Source organism: Mesoplodon mirus, assembly GCF_964341445.2.
Source record: "Mesoplodon mirus genome assembly, chromosome: 19".
Classification (NCBI taxonomy): Eukaryota; Metazoa; Chordata; class Mammalia; order Artiodactyla; family Ziphiidae; genus Mesoplodon; species Mesoplodon mirus.
The window spans coordinates 53752778-53777092 of NC_138995.1; the positions used below are offsets into that span (position 1 = coordinate 53752778).

The window sequence follows — 24315 nt, forward strand, 5'->3', positions numbered from 1 at the left end:
TGATGGGGGTAGACAGGGAGACAACAGGTATGGGGGGCAGTGACCACAGACTACAGGAGTGGACAGAGAGGATGGCTGGGAGTCAAAAGCGCAGCGCCCCCTCCCCGCCACGCCCCGTCCCCAGGCCCACCTGTGGGAGGTGTCCCGCTCTGGGCTCCAGACACCCAGGTGCCGGTTGCCAGCTGGTACTCAAGCAGCTGCTGGTTGAAGCCATTTTCAGGGGAGTAACCACCCACCAGGAGCAGAGACAGGCCTCGGCGGGCAGTAAGAGTGTGACCAGCAACTGCTGGCAGCTCCACGGTCTGCGGGGCCTTGGGGATGAAGGGTGGAGGTCACGGGGTTGGGGGGGCAGAGGTCAGGGGTCATTCTGTGGGTAGAAGCAAGGCTCAGAGCTCCCCGAACTCCCCTTGAACCACTAAGGAGGTCGTGAGCTGCCTGGGGCGGGTCAGACCCCAGGCCTCCCTGCCAGCCGTGGTCCCGGCAGGTGAGCAGCAGACCTCTTGCTGTCTCTGCCTGCTCAGTGTCACTTCTTCAGGTAGGAGTAGCCTGGGGACCCTTTGCGAAGCCCTTGCTCCCCTGCTCTCTGGCTGCATGGGGCTGACTGTACCGGCTCCACAGTGGGCTGTGCCCCAGCCTGGAGACCAGAGCCTCACGTCCCCTTGGCTAGGGATTGACTCAGGAATTAAATGTGACCCAGAATGGCCAATGAAATTCAATTCTGGGACTTGTGCTGGAGCCCTGGGAGGAAGCCTCTTCCTCTGGGGGCAAAGCTGGCAGGAGCTGCTCTGGTCATCTTTGCTAAAGCCTGGTTGTGGGGACTAGCAGAGGGGAGAGATGCTCACCTTCTCCTGCCGCCACTGCAGGGTGGTGAGGTTGAGGACCCAGAAATCCCGGGCGACGCCCCCAGCCGTGAGGCCCCCCAACAGGTACATGGCACCACGGCCAGCAGGCACATAGGCAGCTGCATGGAAGGAGCGGGGTGAGGGGCCTGGGCCCCCATCTTCAGCTCCTGCCAACATCTGTGTCCACCGCCTCTCGCTCACTGAGTACCTGGGGCCAAGATGCAAAAAAGCAGCCTCACTATACAGTCAGACCAGCATGCCCTTGGGTGACCCCCCTACACACTGGTATCCCAGCATCCCCTGGGATCACCCCCCCACTTGGCAGGTATCCCAAAACCCCTAAGGTGACCCTCCTATTACAATCACCTTACCATCCCCTGGGGTAGCACCACCCAAATAAGTATCCCGGTCCCTGAGGTCAGCCTCCTGCAACAAATGTCCCAGCATCCTTTGGGGTATCCTTCACCTGTAGACGTTTTCCTGCACCCCCCCGAGGGGACTCTTATGTGAGAGACATCTCAGTGTCCCCTGAGGTAACCTTTTTGCATTCAGGTATCCTACCTCCCCAGGGCAGTCCTCACCTGTACAGGTTTCCCAGCAGCCCCTGGGGCAGACCCAGGCCCCCAAACATCCACAAGGTGGCCTCAGGTCCCTCCACCATAGTGTGCCCCAGGCGGTGCAGGAAGCGGCTAGCGGTGTCCTGTGTGTGGGGTGCAGACATGAGGGCTCAGGTAAGGTCATTACAGAGTGTCAGGCTGGGTCTAGGGTCTAGGGGGTAGTCTTGGGAGTGGAATGGGGAGAACGATCCAGGAAGCAGGCTGCGTGGCACCTCCCCGGAGAGTGGCATCCACAACTCACGGCTGAGAGGCGGCTGTCCATGAGGGTCTCCCAGACCAGCTGCCCACCGTCCAGCTTTGTGGCACAGTCAGGGCCCCCGAAGCCCTCAGCACAGATGCACACGCCCAGGCTCTGGGGAACAGCAGAAGGAAGCTCAGGGGGAGCCCTAATTACCCCCACCCAGCTCCCTGTCCCGCCCAGCTTGCCCTCTTTCACCTGTACCTGGTTACAGGTCCCTGCCCCGTTGTGGGCATTACAGTTCTCAGGACACAGAGCCATGCGGCAGTGTGGGCCTGCCCAGCCCTGGGGACATCGGCAGAGTCCAGCATCTGCGGCCCCGTCCTGGGGCACACACTCCTGGGGGACAGGGCAACTCCCGGGGCCCCCTGACCCACAGCGGGCAGAGCCCACAGAAGCATTGAAGCCCCAGGATGAGGAGCCGTTGGCCTCCCAGTGCAGCACCAGCAGCCCTGTTGGAGAGAGTCCAGAGGCTTGTCACAAGGCCTCAGTAAAGTGATATTTAAAAAGGGGGGGGGGGCTTCCCCGGTGGCACAATGGTTAAGGATCCACCTGCCAATGCAGGGGACACGGGTTCGAGCCCTGGTCCAGGAAGGTCCCACGTGCCGCAAACAAGCCCATGCACCACAACTACTGAGCCTGTGCTCTAGAGCCGCGAACCACAACTACTGAAGCCCACGCGCCTAGAACCCAGGCTCCGCAACAAGAGAAACCACTGCAGTGAGAAGCCTGCGCACCGCAACGAAGAACGGCCCCCGCTCGCCGCAACTAGGGAAAGCCCACGTGCAGCAACAAAGACCCAATGCAGCCAAAAATAAATAAAAATTAAAATTAAAAAAATTATTTAAAAAAAAAGAGAGGGGTGGCCTGCAGGCCCTCTGACCTCATCACCTCCCACTCTCCCGGCCCTCTTCGCTCCAGCACCACTGACCCGCTTCCTGTTCTCAGAGCCTGGGCATCTGCTATTCCTCCACCTGAACTAGTTGCCCCTTGCCCACACCGTGAAATCTCCCTTCTGCAAAGACTCCCTCCCCAACTCCCCAGACAAGCCAGGCTCCCCACTCCTTTCCATTTCCTCCTGTCCCTTACCGAAAGTGTCACTATTCTGACAATTTGTTCCCTGCTGTTTGTCACTCCCCACCTCTGCTGTGAGTCCGTGAAGGCAGTGCCTGTGACCCTTGTTCACTGCTACATGCCCAGAATTTAGCTCAGGCCCAGCTTACTGCAGGTAAACATTTGCTGAGTGAAATGAAATTGAGGGCCCCTCAGCTCTAGTTGCTCACTGTGAAGGGTCTGGGCTTGTATGCAATCGCCGTCAGGCCAACTACAACTCTGCCCTCTCTCTCACAGCCTTGGAGCTACTCTGATTTACAATATGAAGAGAAGCATTTCCAAACCTAGGCCCTTTAACTGCCATGGGTAACAAATTATTTCTAGTGCATCTCCATCAGCTAAGCACAGCTGACGTAATGGGGCCTGGTAATTCTTGGTTGTGGGGGCTACAGCCTGTGCACTGCAGGATGCAGAGTAGCATCTCTGGCCTCCACCCACGAGATGCCAGTAGCAGCCCCAATCATGACAATCAGAATGTCTCCAGACATAGCCAAATGACCCAAGGGGCAAAGTCACTCCTGGTTGAGAACCAGCGGTCTGAGGAGATAGATGCTCAGGGGCCCTTGCACCAGCTACATTCTGTGTGTCCCAAAAACATGTCCCACGTGGACCTTCTTTCCAGAGACACAACCCAGCCAGTACAATCCTCTCTATTTGCCTCTCAGCTGAAGAAACTGAGACCCAGAGGTGGCAAGGGACTGCCAGCAAGTCTCCCAGCAAGTCAGCTGGCAGAGTCAGACTGGGCTTTGAGCCCATCTCAGGTAGCAAGGTACAGGGATAAAGGACAGCCCAGGACAGAGGTCCCACTTCCCCCAGTCCCCATACCAGACAGGGCCTGCACAGTGAGGGGCCTGTCCCGCCGCTGGCCGCAGAAGGCAGCAATGAGGCTACGGTCCGACTGGACGACACCAGTGTCCAGGAAGCGTGGGAATCCATCAAAGGCCAGGACATAGCTCAGCTGGAGAGGTGTAGAGTAGGATCAGGGGATGATGAGGATGAGAAAGAGGAATGCTCGGGGTCTGGGAGGAGGTGCAGCTCAAGAAGAGAGGGCAATCTGAGACTGGGGAAAAGGCTGCTTGAACCACCTGGGCAGATTGTCAAACTGTGGCATGGAGGCCACCATTCCCACTCCTGTGTTCATAACAGACATGGTTAATCAACCAGGCACTCGTGCATGGAGCCTCTTTCTCAACACACAGATCCTGGCAGCCACTACCAATCGATCAGAGTTGGCACACAAGGTACCAATATTTACCATACCTGGACTGGGGAAGGGAAACTGGAGTCCAGGAAACAGGAGGCAATCTGGGAAATGGGAGGGTCTGTGGGCTTAGGAACAAATGGGGTCTGAGGAATAGATCTGGGAGTTTGATGGATGAAAAAACACGGACATGGGGGCCAGGGTCCGTCTGAAGATTCAGACTGGGTCGGGGGGACGTGGGCCTGTAATCAGTGCCCTTGGTGCTCACCGTGCAGGGGGTGCTGCTGTCGGGGGAGAAGGTGAGGGTAAGTGGGGGACAGAGGGTCCCAGGGGCACAGGGCTGTAGCACCTCGGTGGCTGAGACAACCCACACACAATAGGACAGGTCTGGCCCAGCTCTCGCTGCCCCACCACCTGGAGGCAGTAGCCCCCCAACCCGGCGTGAGCCCAGTGCCACGGAGGACACGTTGGTGAGGAGGGCACGACCCCCACACTCCCGGAAGCAGGAGCCACCAGCCCTGGGGAGATGGAGGAGAGCCAGCGTCAGACCAGTCCTGCCCTATCCCACCATGTCCCTAACCCCACCCTGCCCCGCCTGGCTGGCCCCTGGCTCACCGGGGGTCCCCATAGTAGCCAGGAGAGCAGAGCTGGCAGTGGGCGCCCTCAGTGTGGTCCTGGCAGAAGCAGAGCCCGCTGAGGTTGTCGCAGTGGCCTCGGCGTGGGTCCCCATGCCCGTTGCACTGGCAGGGGCGGCAGCCGCCTGAGCCTGTGGCGTTACCAAAGCTGCCCGGCCGGCACCGCTCGCAGTGTTCCCCCCACGTCCAGTCTGTGGAGGCCCCAGCAGCCAGGATGCAGAGTCAGGGGCAAGGGTGAGAAGGAGCCCAACCCTCCCCAACCCCACCTGGCTCAAAGGAGGGTAACTGGAACCCCGACTGGGGAGCAACTGCAAATCCCAAGAGGGAGTACTGAGGCCCGCCAGAGAGGTGGGTGGCACTGAAACCTGCTTGCGGTGAGGAAGAAGCAATGGGACAGAGGGACTCAGAGCTGGGTGAGGGGACGCAGAACCCCACGCAGACAAAAGAAAACAGAAGCCCCAAGGAGGCTCCCTTGAGGCCAGTCCCCAGGAGCTCAGGATGAAGGCTGCTCACCCTGGCACTCGTCGCAGAAGCCAGGCCCCCGCTTATGGCAGTGGCTGTGGAAGTTGCAGCCACAGTCCCGGGAACAGCGGGGGGCGGGGGGTCCGGGGGCAGGCGTGGGAGGGGGCAGGTCCGATGTCCAGCCCAGGTCACACACGCAGGTGAAGTCTGGGGGGCCACTGCACACGCCATGGCCACAGTCCTCCAGGCACCTGAGGGGGCGTGGCAGGGGTGGGGGAAGGACTGGGTAGGCCTGGAGCCCCCAAGGTATCCCCCCTCACCCCACTCCACCCAATTATCTCCATGGCAACACCATCATAAGCTACTGCCTGTTCCACAGATCCTGGACTCCATGGGTGGCCGTGTCTCCAAGGCAACCCCATCACATGTAGTAACTCCTGTCTCTATAGTAACCAAATATCACCACTGGTCCCTGTGAAAACCCCTTTCAACTTGATCCTCCTCCATCTCTATGGCAACGCTGAAGCCTGTGGCCTGCAGTCCATGGGCAACCTGTCTCCACAGTTAACTAGTGTTACGATGAGGACCCTATCACTCTAATGAGGGCCTGCTCTGCAAGGTAAAAACCCAAGGCTCACTGGAGAGGCTGGCTCCATGGGAGGCAGCCCAGCACCGTGATCACTTCCTCCCAACATCTCTGCATGCACCAGCCCTGGGGCGACATCTCCATGGAAACCCATGCCCTACTCACGTGCGGTTGCAATATGTGATGCCATCACCCTGGTAGCCCCTCTGGCAGTGACACTCATAGCTGAGGGGTGTGTTCAGGCAGGTCGCCCGCAGGTGACACCGTGCCAGGCCCAAGCGACACTCATCCACATCCGGACAGCGGGCATACGCCCAGCGGGCAGGGAGGGCCACAGACAGCCCCAGGCCCTCCCCGACCCACAGGGAGCAGTTACCCCCACCCAGAGGCCCAGAGAAGTCCCCCTGGAGGCAACTGGGGAGGGGGGCGAGGTTGAAGAAGGTGGTTGGGTCGGGGCGGGGGCGGGGGGGGATGATAAAGAAACAAGAGACAGAGACAGGAAAACAGTAACAGGGAGAGGGGAGATCAATCAGAGAGAGAGAAAGAAATATGAATACGGAGAAAGACAGAAAGAGGAATGGAAAAGAGGCAGAGAAAAACCCAGAGAAGCCAGACAACAAAAAGATGTTAAAAGACAGGAGAGAGGGATACAGTGAAAGGGAGACAGAAGAGAAACAGAAACAGACAAGAAGAAAGAAAACAGAAGGAAAGATGAGAGAAAACAAGTCACAGAGACAGGGAGTTGGCAGGGAGAAAAGAGAGAGAGAAACAGAGAAGGAGAAGAGGGGGGAGAAAAACAGAGATGATGGTAAGAAAAAGGCAAAGGGGCAGAGAAACAAAGAGGCCGTTAGAATTAGGGTGGGCGGAGCGCCGCCCCGGCCCCGCCCCCGGCCCCGCCCCCCAGGCCCCTGCCTCACCGTCCCAGCGTGGGGTTGTCCTCATTGCCACACCAGCCACACTCGTGGCTCTGCAGACATTCGTGGCAGGTCAGGAAGCGGTCACAGCTCCGGCACCGCGGCTCTGAGTGCACGCTGCAGGGTGACGGGTGTGGGGCTGTCAGAGCCACCCCCTACCCTGGTCTCCGCCCTCCCCTCCTGGAACCCTGCCACCCGGACCGCACCTGTCGTCCCAGCCTCGGCAGCCCCCGTGTGGGTACCGGGCCAGGTAGGCGGCGAACATGAAGCAGGTGTGGGTGGACTGGCACCAGGCACACTGGCTTGAGTTGGCCAGGCAGTCGTCACAGCTCAGGCGCCTGGGGGCGGGAAGCAGCGACAGGGTCACCCCACAGCCTGGCCCCCACACACCCTCACACACCCTCTCCCTGGGCCCAGCTGGGCTCACTGGCTGCAAAGTGGGGGACACTCTTGCAGGCTCTTCAGGGCACCCCGACCCCGGCCCCGCCGGCTGCACGCTGCATCCCCCTTGCGGCTGGTGCTCTGATGCCACTCGCAGAAGGGGTCCTGGGAGGTTGGAGGAATAAGAGCCCAGCTTAGCCTTCTCCCTGGGGCTCCCAGCGCCAGTCTCCCAGCACCAGTTCAACAGGCAGCTGCCTCCCTTGCCTGCCAGGGCCCACAGAGCCCTGTTCCAAGCCCAGCTCCTTCCTCCAGCCACTGACATCCGTGGGTTCTGTCTGACCAGCACCCACTCCCTTTTTGGGCAGTAGCACCACTTTATGTGGTCCAGGTGGCGCTGATTCAATCCCTGGGGTCCAGAGGTGGGCAGCGGGACACTCTCCTTCCTCCCGGCCTCACTGACTGGTCCAGGAGCTGGCACAAGCCCCAACTAGAGCAAATGAAAGGCACTTCTGAGACTTCTGTTGAACTGAGGGGTGAGAGTGAGGTGGGGACAGAAAGGTGCTCTCCTTCCCCTTGGGGCTCCAGTGGCTGGGTTGGGGGATAAAAGTCTGGAGCCGCTGAGGCTCCCTTGCCACTCCCAAGGAATGAACCTCCAGGGAAAACAAGAACGTGGAATGGAGGGAGGTGAACAGCTGACTACACGGTTTGAACCTCTGGAGCGAGCAGGCCTAAAGACCTACTCTTGGACTCTGGTGTCTAAGCGGGTAAATGCCCCTCTGCTGCAGAGGTGCTGAGCTGGGTTTTCTGACCCCTGCAGCATGCAGAGTCATGCCTGCCAGGAGCTGACTCTCCAGCCCCTCTCCACAGCTCACAAACGACAAGGGCCCCGGCTGTCTACCCCACCGCCGCCCACAGGGCCCCTCGGCTGCCCGTGCCAGCTCTGGGGGGCCCACCCCCTTGCTCAGTCGCCTGCTTTGGCTGACTCCATGCCGAGCCCTCCCCACTGTGGCCTGGTGGGCACCTGGGTGCAGGCGTGGCAGTCTCGATGCTCCTCACAGAGTGGGCAGAGGGCAGGCACCAGCACCAGCAGGGACCCGCCGGCCCCACGGTCCCCGCAGTGGGCCCCGCTCTGGCGCAGGTGGCAGGTCGCGCTGGCCAGGCACCAGCCGCAGCCCTGGTCTGCCAAGCAGCCCAGGCAGGAGGAGTAGGAGGCGCAGGCCGACGAGCGGTACGGCTCCAGGAAGAAGAAGGAGATCTCCTGGGGGCGGGGGTCACATGAGGGTCGGGGCTCCATGCTCCAAGTCAAGGTTTGGGATAGGGATTAGAGTTTGGAGCTAAAGACTTAAGTGTCTGGAGACAAGGTTGAGAACTCGGGCCTGTAGCAAGTCAGGATTTAGGACATCAGCAGACAAAAGGGGATCAGGGTTTGAGAAAATCCAGAGATGAGAGGTCAAAGTATGGAGGGCAGAAGTCAGGGTCAGCAAGATCAGGGCAGGAGTCGGAGACGTGGGCAGGGGTCAGAATATGAGATCAGGTCAGACTCTGGGGGTCAGATGTTGGGGTCTAGGGAGTGTTCAAGGTGAGGCCCAGAGTTCAAGAGTCAAAGAGTAAGAGGTCAGGGTCAAGGGAGTTAGTTTGTGGCCCAGGGCATCTGAGGCCAGGGGCTGGGGCAGGGTCAGAGCTGGGGACCTGGGTACTCACGCTGCCACCTGGCACGCCAGTCCGGTCCCACAGCAGGGTGAGCTCGCTGTGTCCAGGGCCCGCTGAGCCGTTGAGCTGGCCCCGGATCTCTACCGCGTACTTGTGGTCCCGGCCAGGCAGTGGGAAGAGGCGAGCGGACCCCGGACGCTGCAGGCGCCTCGTCTCCTTCTCCTGCTGAGCCACCCAGCGCCCTACCTCCTCCTGAAGCAGGGGTGAGGGGCAGACAGGGGCCTCAGAACTTTCCACCCACACTGACCCCTGAAACCCCCAAGAGCCCCAAACCCACCTAGCACCACCCCTCTTCCCAGGAGGGCCTCCGAGTTTCTTAGACCCCCAAAACCTCCAAGCGCCCCTAAACCTCCCAGCAACCCACCTCCTCCTCAGGGGAGTCTGACTTGGTAACTCAGACCTTCCCCTTTCTTCAAAATCCCCCCTCACCCAGTTCTGTTCACATCTGAAAACCCCAGGGCCCTCCCACCACTAAGGATAGATCCCATGCCTCTGATTTCTCCCCATTCCTCCTCCCCACCACGCATCCAAGCCCCCATATTTACCATAAACAGCCCCCTGCATGCCCCAGGCACCCTCACCATGTTTTCTGTGTCAGGGCCACGGGACATCCGGGCCAGTACGTGCAGACGCTGGGCCCGGGCCCACACGGCCACGTCCTCAGCCCCTGGTCCTCCAGGACCTCCTGGCAGCAGTGGGTGGATGAAGCCACGGTAGACCAAGGACACGTCAGTCTCTGAGCTAGGTGTCAGGGTGATGGTCGTACTGCGGACAATCAAGACCTGTGCCAGCCAAGGAGGGAGGCGTGCATGAGGACCTCTCTGCATCGCCCCATGGTCCTCACACCTCTCCAGCCACATCAGAACTAGAAAAGACCAGGCAACCCAATCTCCTTCCCCAGTTTACTAAATGGGAGACTGAGGCCAGAAGCAGGGGGGATAGCTCGCCCACGGTCACTCTGGGAGAAGAGTTGGGACTCCGACTCAGACAGCAGACAACAGGGTCCCAGCCCCTGCTCATCTCCACCTCTCATTAAACTCCAAGACCCTGGACCTTTCAGCATCTTCTTCCTCAACACCCCATCTTTCCACCTAAGCCCTTAAGAGTCCAGATCCCTTAACTAGGGGGTTTGGAGAACTTCCAGGTTAGTAAACACATTCATGTGCCAGGAGGGTGTCACACCCCAACTCCACAGGGACGGAAGCTCAGGCCCCTTCTGGACCTCATCCTATGTACCATGTTCTTCGTTATATAATGAACCAGTATATATGTTTTTTTGTGGGGTTTTTTAATGGCAGTATATATGTTTAAAAAAAAAAGAGTCCAGATCCAAATCCAACGTTTGAAGTGACGCACATACTACGTGACTTACTGCTAGTACGTGTTCTTGTAATTGTAAACGAGTGGAACAACCCAAGTGTTCATCATGGGAGACTGTTTAAATAAACTGTAACACTACGGCGTCAGAACGTAAATGGAACATTATGAAGCTGTTAAAAAAAATAAGAGGGTGTTTCCTAAGTTCTGTTATGGGACGCTTGCCGGGATACATTAAGAAACAAAAGGAGAATGAGAAAACAACAACACAAAAAGACAAAAAAAAAAGAAAAAAGAAAAAAAGGGAAGTGGTAGTACGGTGTAGACAATATATTACTTTTGGTGCAAGAAAGAAAAATAATTAAATGTCACATTTACCTGTATCTGAATAGGTAAACAGCAGAAGGATACATAAGAAATCCAAATAGATCTTCTGGGGAGAGTTAGGGTGGTCTTGAGTTAAGGGGATGCTGAGGCCAGCTTCCCACACTGAGGGGTGAGGACTGGGTAGATGGAAGAGACTTTTCACTCAACAACTTTTTACGCTGTTGTGGGGGGGTTTTGTGTTGTTGTTTTTGTTTTTAACTATCTAGGATTCATTTATTCTATTTTATTTTATTTTTCTTAGCCACACTGCACGGCATGTGGGATCTTAGCTCCCTGACCAGGGGTCGAACGCTTGTCCCATGAATTGGAAGCTCAGAGTCTTAACCACTGGATGCCAGGGAAGTCTCCGTTGTTATGGTTTTTGAACCACGTGACTATAATACCTATTTTTAAAATTAATAAGGAACCACTGTGGAAAACACTTTGGTGATTCCTCAATAAGTTAACCATAGGATTCCCCCAGCAATTCCACTCATACTGAAAATAGGTTTTCACTGCAATATTTGCAAATATCAATTCGTTATGTTGTACACTTAAAACTAATATAAGGTTGTTTGTCAATTATACCTCAATTAAAAAAAAAAAAAAAAAAAAAAAGAGGGACTTCCCTGGTGGTCCAGTGGTTAAGAATCCGTCTTGCAATGCAGGCGACACCAGTTCAATCCCTGGCTGGGGAACTAAGATCCCACATGCCGCAGGGTAATTAATCCCGTGCGCCACAACTAGAGAGCCCTCATGCCACAAGCCGTGGGCTATAGAGCCCACGTGCTATGGAGCCTGTACGCCACAACTAGAGAGAAGCCCGCACACCGCAACAAAGAGCCCCCGCGCCACTACAAAAGATTCCATGTGCCACAACTAAGACCCGACAAGAGCCAATAAATAAATAAATAAAATATTTTTTAAAAAAGGAAAAACTTGCCAACAGGTGTAAACAACCCAAATGTTATCAGCTGACGAATGGACATGGCATGGCCATACAATGGCATGTTATTCAGCCATAAAAAGGAACGAAGTTCTGGGACTTCCCTGGTGGTCCAGTAGCTAAGACTCTGTGCTCCCAATGGAGGGAGCCCGGGTTCAACTCCTGGTCAGGGAACTAGATCCCACAGGTCACAACTAAGAGTTTGCATGCTGCAACTAAAGATCCCTCATGCTGCAACTAAAGATCCCATCTGCCACAACTAAGACCTGACACAGCTAAATTAATTAATTAATTAATTTTTAAAAAATGAACAAAGTTCTGACACATGCCACGACACGGATGAACCTTGAAAACATTATGCTGAGTGAATGGAGTCACACACAAAAGGCTACATATTATATGATTCCATTTATATGACCTATCCAGAGTAAACAAATCCAGATACAGAAAGAGAAAAATGTTAGTGGTTGCCAGGGGCCAAGGGGAGAGGGGAATGGAGAGTGATTACTTAATGGATATGGGGTCTCCTTTTGGTGTTATAAAAATGTTCTGGGGGGGCACATCCCCAGTGGTCTGGTGAGTAAGACTCCATGGTCCCAGTGCAGGGGGCCCGGGTTCAATCCCTGGTCGGGGAACTAGATCCCACATGCATGCCACAACTAAGAGTTCACATTTCGCAACTAAAAACAAAAAAACAAAAAAAAACAGGGCTTCCCTGGTGGTGCAGTGGTTAAGAATCTGCCTGCCAATGCAGGGGACATGGGTTCAAGCCCTGGTCCGGGAAGGTCCCACATGCCACAGAGCAAATAAGCCCGTGCGCCACAACTACTGAGCCTGTGCTCTAGAGCCTGCAAGCCACAAATACTGAGCCTGCCTGCCACAACTACTGAAGCCTGCGCTCCTACAGCCCATGCTCCGCAACAACAGAAGCCGCCGCAGTGAGAAGCCCGAACACCGCAACAAAGAGTAGCCCCTGCTCGCCACAACTAGAGAAAGCCCAGGCACAGCAACAAAGACCCAACGCAGCCAAAAAAATGTTGAAAAATAAAAATAAAATAAATAAACTTAAAACAAAACAAACAAACAAAAACATGCCTCAACGAAGATCCCGTGGGTCGCAATTAAGACCTGGAGCAGCTTAAGAAAAAAAAAAAAAAAGTTCTGGGGACTTCCTGGTGGTCTAGTGGTTAGGGCTCCGCGCTTCCACCACAGGGGCGCGGGTCCCATCCCTGGTTGAGGAACTAGGATCCTGAATGCCGCACGGTGCGGCCAAAAAAAAAAAAAAGTTCTTGAACTAGAGAGCGGTGATAGTTACACAGTATTGTGAAGGTGATAAATGTCACTAATGGTAAGTTTTATGTTATGTGCATTTCACCACAGTTAAAACCTTTCTTAGGCCAATAAGGAAAATCAGACCCTTGCATGTAAAGACTTAAGGGGTAAACGCAAGAGTGATAAAGACCCATTTGAAAAATGAAAACTCTAAGACCAAGCCCTTCAACACTCCACACTGGGCCCCATCCCCTGGCTCCCCACCTTGTCAGGCTGGGAGGCATTGGGCGGCTGTTGGAAGGTGAGCAGGTGCAGGCCAGGCAGGAAGCTCTGGGTGACACAGGCCTCCAGGGAGGTAACGAAGACAGGTACAGGCCCCCACCAGCCCACGGTGCCTGAGATCTGCTCCCCTCGGCAGCGGGCCTGCTCTGTGAGGACAGGAGGGTCGGGAGATGGGGGTTGGTGTGGGGTGCTATGCTGCCCCCTCCCACACAGCCACTGGACACTCACCAGGCCGAGGGAGGCAGCTCTCATTGTGTACGCACCAGCCCAGGGCGCCAGGCCCCCGGGGAGGAGCGGCGGTGCCGCTGAACGCCAGGCAGGCCTGGCAGTCACCCAGGAGGCGGCCCAGGCCCAGGCAGCTGGCAGCCGGACACTGCAGAGAGGGGAAAGACAGGTGTCACTATCCACTGGGGCTTAAGGGACCTGGGAAAAGCTGTGGATTCAGGAGGCTTGGGGCGGAAAGGTCAGGGGATTGGAGAAGGGATTGAAAGCCGGGTTGGAACAAGAAAGATCAAGAGGACAGGGGTGGGGGATCCAGGGACAGAGACGTAAGTTCAAAAGGATCGGGAAGAGGGTCAAAGGTTCAAGGGTCAGTAGTCAGGAATGCCCATCTTAGGTGTGAAAACGAGTCCCCCAAGCGCAGGAAAGTCCTCCCAAGCGCAGGTCTGGGCAGAAGAAGACACTGAGGACCAGGTCTCCGTGCTAAGGGGCAGAGTACTAGGACAGTCACTCACGGCCCCAGAGGGAGTCCCAGGAGGCGGTGCAGCTTGGCAGGCTCCCTGACACCAACTGCATTCAGGGTCTCGGGAGCAGACGCTGTGGTCCGTGTACATGGAGCAATAGTCCAGGTGGTACTGCAGAGAGATGGGCAGGGAGGAGGGGGCGCCTCAGACCTGGGGCCTGCTCCCACGTCCTCGCTCACTTTGATGAGCCCAGGGAACCCCAACTGCTCAGAACCTTGAGGACCCCTGTCCACTTCTCCCCCAGCCCCAGGGACCACTGCCCCTCTGCCCTCAGCTCCGGGGACCACCATTCCTCCTCCCTTGGACCTGGAGACTGACCTCCCTCCTCTCATGGCCCTAGGGACCTCCCCTCCTTCTCCCAGGGACACCCCCCAACTTCCTCCCTTAACCATGGGAAACATGCTACCTCCTCCCCAGCCACCCTCTCCCTATCACCCCAGTGCTCACGTCTGGAGCAGGCGCCTGGAACACAAAGGGAGGCACCTTGTAGGCCATCAAGTCCCCACGGGGCCGGCCACTGTACCCCCCTGCCACCAATAGAACGCTGCCACCAAGCACAGCCGCCACATGTGAGTACCGACCACTGGGAGGTGCTGCTCGGCCTAGGAGAATACAGACCCCCCGAGGACATGTGACCCCCCCCATCCCCGCTTCGTGGCTCCCACCTTGAGGACCACCCCTGACTCTCCTATGCCTCAACCCCACTTGCCCAAGGAAACCCTCCCAGCCTGCCTGGCCCTGCTCTAGTCCTAGTTCTCTCACCTCCTGGAGCTCCCACACTGCTGCCCAAGTCACCTTCCAGACAGAGCATGATCTTTCGGGTCAAATCCTGGATCTACCATTTCCTTGGTTTCAAATCATGGATCAACTACTGACTAGCTGTGTGGCCTTGGGCAGGAGACCTGATTTCTCTGAGTCTTGGTTTCCTCCTCCGCGCATGGAACCTTGCCCTCGGGGAGCGGTGAGGTAGGCCGCCTGGCTCCCACCTGTTGTTGTCTGTCTGACACCAGCCTCCCTTCTGGTGACAGCCTCTGACTGTCCTCTGGACAACCACCCCTCCCACCCACAGTCCACAAGGCTCAAGTCGAGCTGTCCCTGCCTCTAGCAGCAGCAGGGCTTGAGCCCAGGCCTATCAGAGTCAGTGACTAGTTCAGGGAGGGGACCCAATTGCTACAATTCTTGGGAAAAAGGTACTGTCTTCCGTCTGGGCATTTTAAAGCGGGTAAGATATAATCCCAGAGCTGCTGGTGACCATCTACAAAAGGCAAACCTGCTACAGACTGAAGGAAATCCAGCTGAGAACTGGGGAGAGAAATGGCTCATGCCATTATGTGAGCACCTGGATCCAGGCCAGCCTGCAGCCAGTTTTCACTCAAGTGAGTCAAGAAATTCTTCTTTTTGCTTAAGCTGGTTGGGTGGGGTTTCTGTCACTTACGACCAAGAGTCCTGACTAACGGGTAAGCGGTCACAGATTGGTGACTCCCTCACACTCTTACTGACCTGTATGCTCTGTAAGTGTATGGGACTTGGCCCAGGGGATCAAAATCTACAAAGAAGGAGAAGGCCTCCAGAAACCTCACACTCTGGCCTACCCAGTGAAGGGGCCTGAAGGAGGGACAGGAGAAGCAGTGGAGCCCTGGATTGGAGGCCTCCAATGCTAGGCTAAGGCTTTATTCCCTTTTATTTTTTTAAATATTTATATATTTATTTATTTGGTTGTGCTGGGTCTCAGTTGCAGCAGGCGGGCTCCTTAGTTGCGGCTCACCGGTTCCTTAGTTGCGGCTCGCCAGCTCCTTAGTTGTGGCATGCAAACTCCTAGTTGCAGCATGCATGTGGGATCTAGTTCTCTGACCAGGGATCAAACCCGGGCCCCCTGCATTGGGAGCGCGGAGTCTTAACCACTGCGCCACCAGGGAAGTCCCATTCCTGATGGTCAAACAGGATTCCTTGGGGACCCTTCCTCTTGCCCACCCCTTAAATGTTACTGTCCCTTGTTTTATGTTTGTCCTTTGTTCTCACTCTTCTGTTCAGAAGGGTGGGGAGAACAGATGGGCCTCTGGGAAGTCCACAGTCCCATGAAAGGATATGCCCAGTTTGTGCACAGTGTCTTTCTGAGGAGAAGGCCTGTGATTTTCTTCCCATTCACAAAGCAGTCTCTGATCTAATGAGCTTGAAAGGCTTCTCCACACCCCCTCCAGGTGAGCCCTCTGGCCTTGCACCATTAGGACAATGTGTTGGGCCCTTCACTGGACTGTCTTCTTTCTTCATTTCATTTTACTCAATTTATTCTCACAACAGCCCAGTGGTTTAAGTGTTATTACATTTTACAGAGGGGGAAGTTGAGGTGCAGAGAGATTAAATGATGGTTTTTGTACAAAAGGTTGTTTAGGAATGGCCATCCTGATTCTGCCACTTGCCCACTGAGTGACCTTGAAAAAGTTGCTTCTGTGTAGGCAGTCCCCTGGGACAGCTGATAATTGGCAAAACCTGGATTGGAACCTAGATCTGATGCTTCTGAAAATGTCTCCCATCTCCATAGCAACAATGCCCTGGTCCTATCTCTAGCGCAGGTGTGCCTCCTGAGGCCAGCTCCAGTAGGATATTGGGCTCACCCCAAAAAGGACTGGGGTGGCTCCTTCCCAAAGCCCAGTATCACTGTGGGAGCAGGCGTGACCCTCAGGAGCCCCTCATGGAAACAGAGGCGCCACTCACCCTCAGGAGTTCCTGGAGGGGCAAGCTCGGCCCCCGACACCCACTGATGGCAGCCAAGGTGGTAGAAGAAGATGCTATCTTCATAGCACTTTTCCTCCTGGTAATGGGTGTGCACGTTGCCCCCTGGGAAAGGAGGAAAGGGGCACAGCTGGCAAGCCTGGGGGAGGTGAGGACACCCCTGCAGGGAGCCTCAGCTCAGCCTTGGGCCTCTGGCAGGCAGGCAGGTAGGTGGGATCGGGGAGCCTCCTCACCATAGACCACCATGTAGTTGCCCAGGACACTGGCTGTGTGAAAGGCCCGCTCCCGTGGGCCCTGAAGCCCATCCCGGCCCTTCAGGGTGGTCCACACGCGCCGATCCACGTGGAAGAGGTCAGTGGAGTTCACCCGCACAGAGAACCTGCAGGGGAGGGGTGGAGGAGGAGCTTGAGGCAGGAAGGGGCTCTCTCCCGCCTCTGGGCTCTTACGAGTTGGGTGATCACCCATAGCTGAGACTGGCTTTACTGGATTTATATCCCCTCAGAACTAGAAGCCCCTCATGGGCAGGACCCAGGTTTGATTGATCTCTGGGTTCCCTGCATAATCTAGCCAGGGCTAGACACCAAGCAGGGGTTGGTTAAATGACTGGATGAGTGGGAGTGCGTGGGGAAGCAAGTGACCAAGAGATTGAATGACAGACTAGAGAATGTGTGAGTCGGGGAGTAAACGAGTGAATAAACAAATGAGTGAATGAATGACAGACGGGGTGACTGAATGACTGCAGGGGTCTATCAGTGGGCAAAGACCATTAAAGCATAAAGGCCCAGGGTGTTAGGCCAGGCCTGGCCCTGCAAGGCATGGGTTGTGGGGCAGGTGACTCACCGGGCAGTGGAGGGCCGGTGTCCACCGTAAACCAGCAGGGCACGCGACGGGGCATGGAACACCATGGAATGGCCAGTGGCGGCAGGGGGCCGCCCACCTGCCGGAATCACCTGCTCCCAGTAGCCCCCACTGGTGCTGTCGAGGCGGAAACGGAAGAGGCCAGAGGAGAAGAGGTCGTGCTGGGTGCGGCCACCAGACACATAGAGCCAGATGCTGTCCACTAGGGCTGCTGCATGACCTGCCAGGCCTGGCGGCCCTGAGGAACTGGAAGCAGCTGGTGCCAGAAGCTCCCAGTGGCCACCGCCCAGTGGGCTAAAGGCCCAAACGTCACTGGTGAGGGAGCCGTCAGCCAACTCACCACCCATCAGCACCAGGGAGCCGGCCCAAGCCACAGCCACGTGGGAGTGACGGGCAGCCTGTGAGGAAGAGACCAGGAGACAGAGATGGAGAGGGAAACAGATGGTGACACAGAGAAAGAGAAAGACAAAGAGAGATGCAGAGACAGGGCAAGATGGAGAGACAGAGATACAGAGAAAGAGAAGGTGAGAGAGGGGCAGAGATAAAGACAGAGACATGCAAAGAGAGAAAAGAAGAGAGACGGACCCAGAAAGACAGACACATGCGAATAAAAAGACAGGTGTGACAGAGAAACACAATAAGAGAAGGCGGAGTCAGGGAGAAATGACAGAGACCAGTAGAGAGAGTAAGAGGTATAACCCGGAGAGAAGGAGACACAGAGACCGAGAGAGAGCAGACGACCAAGAGTCAGAAACAAAAACCGAAAGACGGACCAAGAGAGACAGGAGACACACAGAAAGGTAAGATGCAGAAAGGAAGATAAACGAAGAAGAAAGAAAATCAAAGACAGAAAAGCAGAAGCGGGAGGTGTAGTGGTCATGTACCACACTGCGGGAGTTGGGGGTGTGCAGGGTGATGGGGTCGCTCTGGGGCGCCCTGGCTGGGTGTGCAGGGTGATGGGACAGGCACCTCCAGGCAGGGCAGAGGTGGGGTCCATACCGGGGCAGGACTCAGGTCCCAGCGCTCCCAGGTGTTGGCAGAGAAGTTGTACAGGACGAGGTCACCCAGGGCGCTGTTGAGGTCCTGGCCTGTGGAGAGGTGGACAGTCTCAGGCCCTGGCCACAGGCTGCCAGGCCTCTAGACCCCAGACTCATATCCCATCTGCTCACCTCCGAAAACAGCCAGCAGCCCCGGTGGGGACAGGAAGGCACCAGCCGCCCCGATACGGGCGGAGAAGGCGGGGTCCCCGGCACTCACATTGTGCCACCAGCCAGCCCCCTGGTTCTCCCACAGATGCAGGTCACAGGCGCGTCCCAGGAAACCAGGCTCACAGCGGCACGGTCCCAGGGGCTGGGGGGAATGGGGCACAAAGACAGGGACAGAGAGAGAGAGAAAGAAACAGACAGGGAGCAGAGAGAGAGCCAGAGTGAGACAGATGGAGCAAAACGGAGGAGAGAGATGAACAGGAAAGGAGAGGATGGAAAAATAAAGATAGAGAGACAAAGAAAGAGACAGGAAGGAGACAGGCCAACAGACAGAGGCAGAGATGGACACACAGACACAATCAGAGGGAGGCAGAGAAGAGGAGAAACGAAGACAGACCAACAGAAAAAGGGAAAGGAAAAAGAAAAAGACCCAGAAAGGAAAATGAGGACAAGATAGAAAGACAGGTTGGAGAAAAAAAAACTGATGAAGTCAACGTCGGCCTGGGCTGGAAGAGCTCAGATCCAGGGAGGTCAAGGCAGAGAGGGCTCAAGGCGTGACCCAGTCCCAAAGCTGGATATGCAGGGTTCAGGCCCAAGGTCAGTGGTCAAAAGTCAGAAGTCATGGCTGGGGACCCAAGGCCAGACAGAGCGGCTGGGTGGGAGGGTGGAGTCAGGCCTGGCACGAGGAAGGCAGGCAGGTTCACAGGTGAGAAGTGGGCTACAGGTGAGGTCGGGAGTGAGCTCAGGCAGAGGAGGGGCCCCCAGTGAAGGTGGAGTGGAAGTGGAGTGACAGGTGGGGGGAGTGGGATCTGGAAGGAGAGGGAGAACTGTAGGAGGAGGCAGGGTCCCTGGCGGGGTCAGCGTCATGGGGGAGGATAGGATGGCAGGGGTTGTTTCAGGCAGGGGCAGAGTCAGGTCTAGGACATGGGAGTGGTGGCTGTGATCACAGGGCAGGGCCCCAGGGGGACACAGCTGGGGGCAGGCTCACCGAGGCGCAGGTGCCATGGCTGCCACAGTAGGCTGGGCACTCCTGCAGGCCGCAGTCAGGGCCCCCCCAGCCCGGCTCACAGACACACACCCCTGAGGGCTGGCACTGCCCATGGCTGTAGCAGTCCCCCGGGCACAAGGAGAAGCGGAATGAGGCATTGAAGCCCAGCAGGTTGTAGTTGGCATCGCTGAAGAGGTGCAGCAGCATCTGCAGGCACAAGGTGGGAAGGGCTCTGGGGCTGGACTGGGAGGGGCTCCACTCCTGCCCCCACCCCACCCTGGGGTCCCCATCTGCTTTCTTTGTCTCCCTCCACCTTTCTTTGTCCCTGTATCCTTCTGACTGATGTCAAGTCCCCCCGCCTTTTGTTTCCCTCTGTGTATCTGCCCCCCTGTCCTGCACACTCCACTCAGATCCTCCAGCCACAGCCCCGCAGCCGGGCCCCACCAACCTTGCCTGAGGAAGCCTCAATGGGCGGAGGCCGGGTGCTCCCACTCAGGCTGGCAAGCAGGGGCCCGCGGGGGGAGTCACCATCATACACGAACAGGTAGTCATACGTGCATTCTGTGTCCAGGAAAAGGAAGTCCAGCAGGATCCGGTACTGGGAGCTCGGGGCTGAGCGGTGAGAACAGGTGAGCCAGGCTCAGATGCGGACCCTCTCCCCATGCCTCCATGCAGCGCCCCCACAAACACCAAGCCCTGCTCCTCGTAACGCTGGGATGGGGGCCCAAAGATGAGTCGGACCTGGGCCTTGCCTTCAAGGGGCTCCCAGGCTCACAGCCCAGGGGGGTCAGAGCTGCGACAGCAAGAGGGACAGAAGCTCAAAGAAGAAATTACAGCTGAACACCGCCTACTATTCAGATGGGGAAACTGAAGTGCAGAGAGAGGAACCCCATCCCAGTGGTCACACAGAACTTCCTTCTTTTTTTTTTTTTTTTTTGGCTGTACGCGGGCCTCTCACTGTTGTGGCCTCTCCCATTGCGGAGCACAGGCTCCGGACGCGCAGGCTCAGCGGCCATGGCTCACGGGCCCAGCCGCTCCGCGGCATGTGGGATCTTCCCGGACCGGGGCACGAACCCGTGTCCCCTGCATCGGCAGGCTGACTCTCAACCACTGCGCCACCAGGGAAGCCCCCCATTTATTCTTGAGCCTCAGACATGTCCAAGCCTGAGGGTCAGTCCAGGCATGAGCAGAGAGGCATACTCCCAGATGGAAAAGGGCCTCTGTGAGGGTCCCCTGTTCCAGGCTCAACAGAGCTCTCAGGGAAGAGGTCCCTTTCTTCCCCCTGGCCAAAGATTGAAACTTGGAGCACCACAGCTCCTCTCTGCCCCCACCCAGGGTCTCTTCTCTCTGTTTATTGTATTGAATAATAGCTAAGGGCACAGACTCTGGAGCCAGACTGCCTGGGCTCCAATCTTGGCTCTGCCACTTACTAGCCACTAGCTGTGTGACCTTGGGCAAGTCAGCTAACCTCTCTGGATCTGTTTCTTCATCCATAAAATGGGGATATAATCACTCTGATCGATTCAAACTTCTTGGCCACTAATCCCATCAAGAGATGATGACTGACTCCCGGCCCCTTGTATCTGGGAAGAGCCTCAGAGACTAGCTTGGCCAATACACACCAGAAGTGATGCTCTGGGACTTCCGAGGCTAGATCAGAGGAAGCCTGCAATTTTTACCTGGGCCTCGTAGAATACTCCTCAGAACCCAGCTGTCATGCTATGAAAAGCCAAAGTCACCTGGAGGGGCCATGTGTAGGCGTCCCAGCTGTCATCCCCAGCTGAGCTTCCAGCTGACAGCCGGCATCAACTGCCAGCCCTGTGAGGGAGCTTTCTTGGATGCCCGGCCCAGGTGAGTGTTCAGAGGACTGCAGTTCCCCCTGGTCTGACTGCGACCACATGGGAGGCCATAATGGATAATGCACCTAAAGTACCTATGACAGGGCCTAGCACCCCGTAATGCTCCTACTCCTAGCACTGTCGCTCTTCTTGCTCTCTGCCAGGTCCTGCTTGCAGGAGGTTCTCTCATCCCACGTCTCCCACTAGGGGCTCAGGGAAGGCTTGTGGGCTAGGGAGACTAGGAGACCTGGGTTTCAGCTGTGCTCCTGACCCTAGGCCAGCCCCTTTACCCATGCTCCTCAGTACACTCATCTGCATACTGGAGATGCTCGTCCACTATCCCCGAGCTGTGTGATCTTGCGCCAGTTCCATGGCCTCTCTGGGCCTCAGTTTCCTTGATGTAAAATGGGGATAATTCTCCTCAGCCACCAAGGCTGGTATGAAGATCCCACATGGTGATTCTAACACGCCAGCCCAGGCCTTGTCCTCCCTCACCAGGACCACTGATCCAGCCTCCTTCCTGGCCTCCTGGCCTGTGCTGACATGGGTCCCTGAGGGATCTCCCCAGCTCGACATCTGGCCCTTACCCTCCCCTGCTCAAAAGCCCTCCATGGCTCCCCACCATCTCCAGGTGAAAGTCCAGCTCCCTAACCTGGTGTTTGGAGTCTCAACTTGTCTCACATCACCCCACGGCTTACAGCTCTATCAGGAGCTGGGCCTGTGCAGAAGTTCCTCTCTCTGTCTAGAGCACATTCTCCCTTCCTGCCAGCAAACTTCCCCACCTTCTCCAAGAAGCCTTCCCTGATGCCCCCTGGCTGGGTTAGGTGCCCCTCTAGGTTCTCACTTTCCAATACGACCTTCATTCCTCTGGGCCAGGACCACCTGTGTCCAGGTGTGTCTCCGCTGCAGCCTAGGAGGCCCACAGGACAGGGCCTGGGCCTACTCGTCTTGGGGATCCCTCCCCGACACTGCCCAGCACAGGGCCTGGTATTGAGCAAGGGCTCAGGAAATACTGGATGAAGGAAGGAAGAGATGCACAAGACAGAATACTGAAGTTGGCAGCTCTCCCTCAGGCTCTGGCCAGAGCCCCCAAGAACATCACACACAGACCCCGAGCTGTGGTCTGGAGAACGCAGAAGAACAATTCAGCCAGGCCAGGCAACCAGACCTCCCAGAATCTTACCAGCCTCAACCAAACTATAAAGCTCTGTTCCTAGAATCACAACAAGTGCCCACCAGGGGCCGGCTCACCATCTGCCTTCCCCAAGTTCCACCTGAAGTTCAAGTCCTCCTGTTTCTGCCCAACATGGGCCTAACCCCCAAGCCATCCTGGACAGAGATCTGACCTAAATGCCCCTGCTTTTCAAAGGCATATGCCTCTTATTCACGAGGATGTTATGAGGACTGGGCACAATGAAGTGTGAACACGGTACAAAAGTAAGTGGGTCAGTTGCTTATTTTTTAATAGATGGGGGAGCATGTTGGTTCTTAGAGGTGATGGACATTGGGAAGGATGGGAGCTCAAGGGGGGTCCAGAAGTCTCCTGGACTCCTCCTTCTTACCCCAACATCCAGCCAATTGGTCCCCCATGTCTCATTGGTGAAACTTCACAAATCTCTCAGTGTTTTCCGTGCCTCTCCACCCCCTTAGTTCCTGCCCCAGTTCAGAACTCATCCTCTCCCACAAGACTAGCACACCAAGTCTCCAGTCCACCCCCCACCCAGCCTGAGAGCGATGCCTCACTCCTGCTCAAAATCCCCCTTTGGCTCCCCATCAATCCCAAGAGAAAAGTCAAGCTGCTCAGCATGACATTCAAGGCCCTTCTTCCCCTCCTTCTGGTGCCCTCCGCTCCTCCCAGCCAACAGTTTAGCCAGACCAGACAAGCCTAGACATGGCTCGGAGACCCACCAGCCCCTCTTTTGTCTTCCTAGAGGCTGTTCCCTTTTCTCACCCGGTAAACTCCTATGTATGTTTCAGAACACTGCTCTGGTGGCTCCTCCTCTGTGACCCCCAGCAGAGTCTTCTCACTCCTCTAGGCCTGACTACCCAACCCTGCACCTCCTTCGGTCTCAGCCCTGAGCACACCGGGGGCTGAATGTCTGTGTCCATCCCCAACCAGGCTGGAGCTCTTAAAGGCCGGAGAATGATTTATACCTCTAACACACACACACACTTCCCATCCTCTTCTCACCCCCTAGACAGGAATGGCGCCCAAGATGGGGACAAACACACTCATCCCCCCAAAACATGCTTCATCCATACCCCACACAACAGCCATAGAGATCTTCTAAAACGTAAATTAAATCATGTCTTTCCCCTGCTCAAAACCTTCCATAGATGCCCAGTGTCCCCAGGCAAAGACCAAGCTCCAAAGGCTGCAAAAGGAGGCCCTGCACGATCCAGACCCTGTCACACCTCTGGCCTTTGCCCAGGACCTCCTCTAGGGGACTCCCACCTCTCCCTGGAGGCCAGCTCCTCATCCACTGCCAAGGGAGCCTTCCTGGACTTCTCCAGCCACTGCCTTGGATTTCTCTTTCACCTCCCTATTGCCCTCAGGACACAGCTCAAATATCACAAGGTCAGGGCTTCCCTGGTGGCGCAGTGGTTGAGAGTCCGCCTGCCGATGCAGGGGACACGGGTTCGTGCCCCGGTCCGGGAAGATCCCACATGCCGTGGAGCGGCTAGGCCCGTGAGCCATGGCCGCTGAGCCTGTGCATCCGGAGCCTGTGCTCCGAAACGGGAGAAGCCACAATAGTGAGAGGCCCGCATACCGAAAAAAAAAAAAAATCACAAGGTCCTACACCACCTGCTTCCTCCCAACCTTCCAGCCTCTGGCTCATTGTTTGTCTTCTTGGATTCTGTGTCCTAGCATACAGATTTCTAGCTCCTCAAAAGCATCATATCCTCCTGTTTCCAGGCCTTTGCACAGGCTCTTCTTCTTACCTGGAATGCCCTTTTACTCTCTCCTGCACACGCCTCTGGTCTCAGGTATAGCCCAGGCTAAGTCAGATGTCATCTCTGGGATTCCCACTCCCTGGGGGTGGGTTTGTTTCCTCCACTAGACTGGAAGC

The 24315-nt window shown here is 56.4% G+C and overlaps 1 protein-coding gene across 3 annotated transcripts in view; it reads right to left on the reverse strand.

The window, feature by feature from the left end:
* MEGF8 (multiple EGF like domains 8) overlaps window positions 1-24315 on the reverse strand; it is a 41868-nt gene that overhangs the window by 15800 nt on the left and 1753 nt on the right. Inside the window, exons 2-28 of one of the 3 annotated variants that reach the window (XM_082607085.1) lie at window positions 19855-20018; window positions 19497-19613; window positions 18383-18563; window positions 18213-18301; window positions 17196-17611; window positions 16589-16734; window positions 16338-16460; window positions 14073-14227; window positions 13617-13736; window positions 13111-13255; window positions 12865-13028; window positions 9281-9481; window positions 8691-8891; window positions 8011-8247; window positions 7036-7154; window positions 6815-6946; window positions 6612-6725; window positions 5860-6108; window positions 5160-5359; window positions 4627-4837; window positions 4280-4529; window positions 3636-3768; window positions 1902-2149; window positions 1701-1811; window positions 1424-1542; window positions 843-1050; window positions 131-311 (exon numbers count right to left, since the gene is read on the reverse strand). In XM_082607085.1, the coding sequence (XP_082463211.1) occupies window positions 131-311; window positions 843-1050; window positions 1424-1542; window positions 1701-1811; window positions 1902-2149; window positions 3636-3768; window positions 4280-4529; window positions 4627-4837; window positions 5160-5359; window positions 5860-6108; window positions 6612-6725; window positions 6815-6946; window positions 7036-7154; window positions 8011-8247; window positions 8691-8891; window positions 9281-9481; window positions 12865-13028; window positions 13111-13255; window positions 13617-13736; window positions 14073-14227; window positions 16338-16460; window positions 16589-16734; window positions 17196-17611; window positions 18213-18301; window positions 18383-18563; window positions 19497-19613; window positions 19855-20018 (4734 nt within the window). Of the gene's footprint in view, window positions 1-130; window positions 312-842; window positions 1051-1423; window positions 1543-1700; window positions 1812-1901; window positions 2150-3635; window positions 3769-4279; window positions 4530-4626; window positions 4838-5159; window positions 5360-5859; window positions 6109-6611; window positions 6726-6814; window positions 6947-7035; window positions 7155-8010; window positions 8248-8690; window positions 8892-9280; window positions 9482-12864; window positions 13029-13110; window positions 13256-13616; window positions 13737-14072; window positions 14228-16337; window positions 16461-16588; window positions 16735-17195; window positions 17612-18212; window positions 18302-18382; window positions 18564-19406; window positions 19614-19854; window positions 20019-24315 lie in introns of all 3 variants that reach the window. The other 2 variants (XM_082607084.1, XM_082607086.1) reach the window with 2 other exon arrangements.